Raw genomic sequence first — 7,984 nt, forward strand, 5'->3', positions numbered from 1 at the left:
TGATTATCTGTGATTTTTATATTTACTTTTAAATTAAGAAATTGAGTAATGTATAGTTCTAAAATTTGAATTACAGTCTACAGTTTGATAACAAAGTTATTGACATAAATTCATGAAATAGTGGTTCACTAAAAATTTGAATGCGAGTCAACAAACGAAATGACATGGCCTTTTACCCATGACCTGTCTTTAAAGAGTTAAGTTTACAAGGATGGTTATCTTGCAAATTCTGTCTTCAACATTGTGATGAGAACACAGGTGTTCTTTGATGTGGATTCATTGAGTCTTAATTGGCCCAAAGCTGGACTTGCAGGGCTTTGATGAGAGACTGTTTTGAAAATATTGAATTTTTATTAGAGTTTTATATTCTGAATAGAAGTATTCCACATTTCTCTTGCCCAAACTTTGCACACTAGTCTTTTGGATTTCATTCCACGTTAATTGTTAATAACTGTTCTTGCAGTATGTTGCAAAAGTGTGTTTCTGGTTCCAATAAACATTGTATAATTTGAAGTGAGTGAGATACTATGTGCATTGTTTATTAAAGTTAAATGAAACAGATATGTATTGTATGTCTTTAGAAATGTATCTAAAGGAAAGTTATACCATAAGTGTGAAAAGCATAAGTGTATTTGGTAAGTAATACTCCTTCAAGTGATTGTATGGGTGAAGGATAAAATGGCCTCCTTTTCAATTTCATTGGAATTGGTCACTCACACACACTCCAAAGAACATTGATGACATGTATTAAAAAATTTCTGTAAATAATGCACATAATAGATTATATAACTTCAGATTTGTTTAACTAATGTATGTATTGTAAAGTAATAAACACTATTAAATCATGTGACACATAGTTATCAATTAGCAAAAGCTTTACTAGTTTCAAAATTCATTACTGTTTTTGGCTTTTTTATGGATTATACAAAATTGGCAAACTTGTGAAATCTTATAAAGACTAGATGTATCTGAATAACATAAAATGAGCTGTGTATATTAAAGTGGTTAGTATGCCCAGATTATGAACCCAAGGATTCCTGCTTTGCATCCACTGCTGCAAAAATGTGCTCCACACTTGAGAGCCATGGGTGTGCTAAAGAGTGGTGGTCAAATTTCATTATTTAATTAAACATGAATGGCCTAATAACTCACTACTGGTAGGTCAGTGTTTGCATGTCATGACTTTTTAGTTATATTCAAAATTTAATTAAACTACTTTATTATCAATCTATACAAATAAACTTGGCATCAAAACATAGATAATAAATCAAGTGTTTATATCAGATAAGTTTTAATTCTTAATTTTATTTCACTTTTTCTTCAGTTTTTAATAACAAAGATTTAAGCAATATTCCTCATCCTGAACAATTGCTACCTGGAAACAACATGATTTCATTAATCCCGAACTTAAGAAAAAATAAGACGTTTAGAGAATAATAAAGCTTCTGGACCAAGTAATATTTATTTGATGGTTTTGAATGAGGATAAGGATTTGACATGTGAGCAGCTTAACCCTCTCACTACAGGCAGGTCAAAGTGCACATGTCACAACTTTTAAAGAGTTACATTCAAAACTTAATTAAACTACTTTATTATCATGGTACATAAATAAATTTGGAATATAATGTGGTTAATAAATCAGATTTTAGTATTATTTTAATTAAGTTCTAATTTCATAAGGAAACGTTTAAAGAAACCTCAATTTTTCCTAGTATGAGAATTGTGACATATGTTCTCTAGGTCTTCTCCCATCTCTAATTTATTTATCACTTCTGTGAGAAGTATGGAATTTAAAGTAAATTACTCATTATGATATGCATATTACTTAGGCAAAGTCTAATTTTTGTAGCCTTCAATCTTATGTGTTCACAAAGTCGTACACTAGAAAATCAGACACTTTCCATGCCCACCTGTCACATCCTCTGTTTCACAAGTTGTCAGTAGTTCTCTCTGACTCTTTATACTATACTATTTATAACCAATATAAAGATGAAGTTTTGATCTATCAAATGCTATATATATTACATTGTTTTCAGTACAGAGTATTGTCTATTTTGTTTTTAGTTTGAAAGTTTCTCTTGTGGTTTTCAGATCAAGAAGTTTAAATAATTATTTTAAGGCTCTTATGTCATAGTTAGGAAGTCAATTAAATTGTGATTGATATATGACAATGTTTGCTTTGTAATATTATTTTTCTGTATTCTTAGTTGTATTATTCAAGGAAATAAAGGTTATTTAATGTACTAAAACCATTAGTATAAAAAGAAAAGTAGGCTTAGGGCTAAGGTAAGTACTATATTTTTTATTTTTCATGTATATTATTTATTTATTGTTATAAAAGTAACTAAAATGTAAAAATTAGAAACGTATTAGGTTAGATTAAGCAAGATAATGAAAAATAATAATAAAAATTGTTCATGAGGTGTGCTCATGAGCAGCTCGTGTATTACATCAACCAATAAGGTAATGTGAACTGACTATGCATTCACTGAGTGATTTACATTTTGTATGGTAGGGTTATTAGTTAGACATGCTTCAAAGGGCAATAAAACAATAAACAGATATATGCTGTTATGAGACTTAAGCTATTTAGAATAAACAAATGTGAGTTTCTGTTACAATCTGTAGTCATTCTAGAAAGAAGAAAAGGTTGTTTTTTGTGTGTGTGTGGTTATAAGGTTGGTCAAGCGAATAGTGTCCATATAGAGTTAGGGTAGAGAAAATAACAGATAAAGTATAAAGTTTTACTGAAAAAAAAACCGTTTGATATTTATTTAGGAGGTTGTAGAAGTTATGCTAATGAAATTTTAAAATTATCAGATGAAAAAAGTATTTTTAATATTGACATGAAAATCACTTTGCACTCAGAGCAATCAACACTCTGACTCCGTATATTCACAGACAAATCTTTAGTAATAAATATACTTAATTAAATAATCTGATTTTGTATACAAAAGACTTGTAATTTTTACTGACTTGCCAAAATTTTGTTTGCATACATCTACCATATTAAAAATAATAGTATGGAAACTGTTATGATTACTTCATGGTTATGAGGTTGGTCAAATCAACCAAGCCTGTATGGAAAGTGCTAATTGGTGGTGAGTGCTGTTGACCAGCTGCTTTTCCTTTAGTCTGTAGCTATGCACAGATTACCCTTTGTATAGCTTTGCATGAAAGTTTTGAAACAAACAAATTAATGAGTAACGTAATCGTTGATGAAAATAATTACCTGCAGTTTTAGTTGCTAACTTTCCTGAATTCTAATGAAATTGGTTATTATACTCCTTATTCTTTAATAAAACTTTCTAAATCTTTTATCAATCATGAAGCATTGTGCACAAAATGTTTTAAATTCAAATATTATGTCATCAGTTTGTTTATAAACACTAAATTATACACCAATGACTATTCAAAGTATGTGTTTAAGAAATACTGCATGAATGAGAATTGCCTATCAGTTTGTCTTTTAATTGCAAATATGTTATTAACATACTGTTTTAAAAAGTTTTTCTGAGTGAATCAATATCTATTTCAGTTGATGTTATTCTGTTTTTTATTGTGAGAAGTCAGAATTATTGCTTGTTATTTATAGATTATCCTTGAGTTCATTAACTTTTATGGAGAAGCCATAATGCTTAACTATCTTACAGGTCTAGTGGAATATCTTTGACTTATCAAACATTAATTTGTTTTACTGACTAACACAAAGTAATTAATGTACAAAATTACCTAATTATTTTTACATTGCAATATTGTATAAGTAGTTAAATGTAGCTTCTGATCACATAACTTGTCCTTTTCATTAAACTGTTTGTTGTTGACATGACATGTGTATATATTGTTTTTTGTATATTTATAAAAATTTATTTACTACCTAACTGAGGTTTTTTCAGCACAGTTAAATTTAAAACCTGGTTGGCTGTAACTAATAATAAAAATTTTATAAACATCAGTTTTTGTGTTTTTTACTCTTAATATGTATTTTGTTTGAAGTTAAACTATTCTGTTGTTTTAGAGATAGCTTTATTTTGCTAGAGTTTATGTGATTTTGTACTCAGTGTTCTTTCCTTTGAGGTTATCTGTTTATCATCTTAATATGTATTTACAGTACAAATATTTCTGTTGTGAAGAATATATCTTACATGGTCTTCTTAGAAGGCTCTTGTTGCAGTTGCTAATTTTCAGCCATCTGTAACTTAACATAGAATTTATCTTCATACATTCAGGTTATTACCCTAAAATGTTGAGCAGGTGTTCTGCATATAGCTGTCGTTTTCCTGTAAATTTACACTAATCCTTTACCTTAACTAAAGGTTACATAGTACAAGAATTATTACATTTGGTTTATACCTGCTTGGACTTGTTTCTGTGTTGGCTCCCTGGAATGATGTTATCTTCATTTCCTCATTTCAAGGGGTTATACAGATACAAGTCTTTATGACTTTGTTTATTTACAATGAGCATTGAGGTAGGTAACAAGGTTTGCATATTACACTAGCACATCTATCTAGCATAAAATTGATGTACTCTGTTATTCTGGATCTCTTTATTCCTTTCTTTGTTTTATGCAGACATGCAAATTTTTATTTTCCATCTCGGCAGCCATATATAGTCATAAAACACGGAAGAAGTTGAGACTTACACTTTCTATTTCAATAAAGGTAGTGCTTATTTATTCACCTGTCATTTGTTTCCTTTGTGTTCAGAATTACTCTGCACAACATTTCTAGAACATGCAGTGTACCTGAATAACACAAAGTAGGTATCAAGTTTTATTTTGGTGCTGTAATCAAAGGATTTGTTTGTTGTAGAGTTTACTTTCAACATGTCTCTTTGTCCTTTTGACTCTCCGTACTGTAAGATATGTAAAATATGATCATTATGGAAAGGCACTGTCTAAGACCACTAGAACTTATGGTGTGGTTGATGTGAAAAAACAATTAGAAAATGCAGTACAGATTAATAAAGGCACTCTCGTACACTAAGGGCTATTGTCAGCAGTGGTAACAATGTTCAAATTGTTTTATCTTTTTTGGGACTGGGAGATTGATAAGGCAGCTAGGGGAATATAGTAGTTATTTTCATATGCTGGGGTGATCTCTGTAGTACAATGATGCATGATGCAATCCTCCTGACTTGAAGAAGATGATGGGGGCTTTTGCTGAAGACACACAGCCTCTCAGGTGCACAAAAAAGAGAAATTGGTAGCAGGTACCTGTCTTCATCATTATTTGATTATAGTGATGATGCAGGTACTTGTAACTACCTGATGTATATCACTGTGCCTAAATACCACATCTCAATAGTGTAGATAAGAATTTACTATAAAAATAAGTTTTAACCACATTCTGAACCACATTGTTATTTTGTGGTCAACATAGAGCTTAATAATTATACTTTTCGATTCTACATTTCTTAAGTTGTACTGAAGAAGAATATAGATGGTAGATATTTTTGGTATTGTGTAGTTCATTAAAAAAAGTCATTTTTATTAAAGTTGTACAAAAAAGGGTTTTATCCTTATTACCATATAGTACAGCTATGGATATGGCTCATATTTAGTCATTTTAGAATAAAAGTAAAAGCTTGAGCTAAAAAATGTTAAAATACACATTGTTCAAAATTTATGTGTAAGCCTTCTCTAATAATGGAATTTTAATTAATGTCATATCAGTGTTTTTAACTGGTATAAAAAATCAACTTATATTTGCAGTTTTCAATTTCTTTATTATTGTTTTTCTTTTTTGCCCAACCTTTTGTTCTTCATAACTTTCAGTTATGTGAGTAGTAATAATAGTATGTCTATTACAGAAACGTAACATACATTGTTTTCTTCCTGGGATTTCATGTGGGAGACCTTGTAACAAAATCTTGTCCTGTGGTCATCATTGTTGTCAGCGGGTTTGCCATCAGGGCTCATGTGAGAAGGAGGACTTTAAGTGTTTGCAGAGCTGTAGCGTATCACGAACAGTCTGTCAACATCCTTGTGGTAGCCTATGTCATGATGGACCATGTCCAGAAACTGTTTGTAAGGCTTTAGTGAGTACATTTTTTCATATTTGAATATATTTTATTCATTATTCTAACTTGAGAATAATTCAAGGTTTTCACACTGTATACTCTGTCAAATGTTATCTGTGACTAGTATGGTTAGTTGAAAATATTTTAAAAACTGTGGTATGTAGCTGTTTATATTCTAATACCTTAGTGATGTAAGAAATAATTTACCAAACAGATATTAAAGCCTCAACCTTTAAATACCTGTACAACTTGCTTAAAAAAGAGAAATTCATACATGTTTTTGTTAAGTGACAGTATTGAGTAACACAAGTTTGTGAAAAATTGTCATTTTCTTTGGTTTTGTTGTTTTAATTAATTTTTTTTCTGCCAAACGCAAACCTAGGGGAAAAACTGTAGGAAACATAAATATGAACAGTAATAATTTGCATTTCAACAAAGCTGTGTGAAATATTACTGCTAAATACATATTCTGTTTCATGATAAAGCTTTATTACAGTTTCATAAAGTGAGACAAACATAAAACATTATTCTCAAAGAAACTAAAGTTTGTTGTAAATTTATTATTAGCATATTTTATAATGATGATAAAGCCATTGTAAATCTGTATATGACTTTTTTAGAGGAATTAGTTTTACTAATTCTTGATTATTCTGTTTAATAGTAACTGAATATACTAAACCCTCAAAACTTTAGTCAGCAATCTTCTATAAAATTAAAATGATAATTCATTTTCAAGTACTCTGTTAAACCAAACTGATTTAATTGTTGCATGGACTAACTTTGGAAAAAAGGCATAGAAGCATTTGCTAACCTGAAGACTACATGTATATCAGTGCAAGCATAGGATGATGATGATGATTGAAAAATTCCTTTTTTTTGATAAGATGATTAGAAATCTCACTTTATAATTTAAACTTGCACGCACACAATAGTGTTCATATCTGATTTGTTGTCAGTACATTCATGATGTTTGTTTGTATAAACTTCACAAGTTTGTCATTTGTGAAATCAGCAATAGGGCTATTTTCAAAAGCTTAATAATAAACTGTACTAGTTTGAGTACTAAAATCCTCATTGTTAGATATTGTAATTGAAATAATGAGACATTTGTTAAAAATGCATGTAATTGTTTTATACTAACCAAGAAAGGCCCACATCTCAAAGCTCCTTGAACTTTTCGGGTCTATGTCTACTTTTCTTGCTAATATGATGTTATTCTTAACCCAATGAATACGGGTTTGGTTGAATCCTTCCAGCCCGTAACCATGAGAGTAATTGTACTATCATTTTTTGATAATTCATGCAAATCTTTACAGAATTTTGCATCTTATTTTATTAGTAAACATTACCAGGCTTTCATGCACAAAATATCAGGTTTTTAAATTAAGCATTAAGATTTTTTTATTAAAAATTTGCTCATGAAATTTTTCTTTTAGGATGTTGACCATCCAAAATGCAAAGTAATTTTGATTTTAAGATTAAAAATACTTTTCTTTATCTGAAATTTGTCAAGTTTTATTTGCATAATTTCTATATCCTTCTAGATAATTGTCTAAAACTTTATATTTAAACCGTTATTATATCAATATTAACTCTATATGACCAACCATCATAAAAATGAAGAAATAAATCTAAATTACTTTTTTTTGTTTTAGAATAATTGCAAGTTGTAACAGGAAACCACAAATGTTAAATCAAAATAGCTTAAATCTCATAACAGTATACATCTATTTATATTTATTAATTTTTGTATTATTGACCTTTGAACAGTGTCTGACTAAAAATACTCCAACTCAAGTTGAAAATTACACTGCACACAAGCAGCTCATGTTAACTCAATATGGACTCAGTCATTTTGACCAACCACGTGACCTTTTGTACTCTTTTAAAGTCTTTATAGATTTAATACTTATAGCTCTCAATATAGTGTGTATATCTTCACGAAATTTGGCAGTATTTC

At 29.5% G+C, this 7,984-nt stretch overlaps 1 protein-coding gene across 1 annotated transcript in view; it reads left to right on the forward strand.

The window, feature by feature from the left end:
- LOC106478619 (transcriptional repressor NF-X1-like) overlaps window positions 1–7,984 on the forward strand; it is a 96,026-nt gene that overhangs the window by 76,275 nt on the left and 11,767 nt on the right. The window contains exon 6 of the mRNA XM_022382245.1: window positions 5,792–6,042. Within this exon, the coding sequence (XP_022237953.1) occupies window positions 5,792–6,042 (251 nt within the window). The remainder of the gene's footprint in view (window positions 1–5,791; window positions 6,043–7,984) is intronic.

The sequence above is a fragment of the Limulus polyphemus genome, unplaced genomic scaffold, assembly GCF_000517525.1.
Source record: "Limulus polyphemus unplaced genomic scaffold, Limulus_polyphemus-2.1.2 Scaffold233, whole genome shotgun sequence".
NCBI lineage: Eukaryota > Metazoa > Arthropoda > Merostomata > Xiphosura > Limulidae > Limulus > Limulus polyphemus.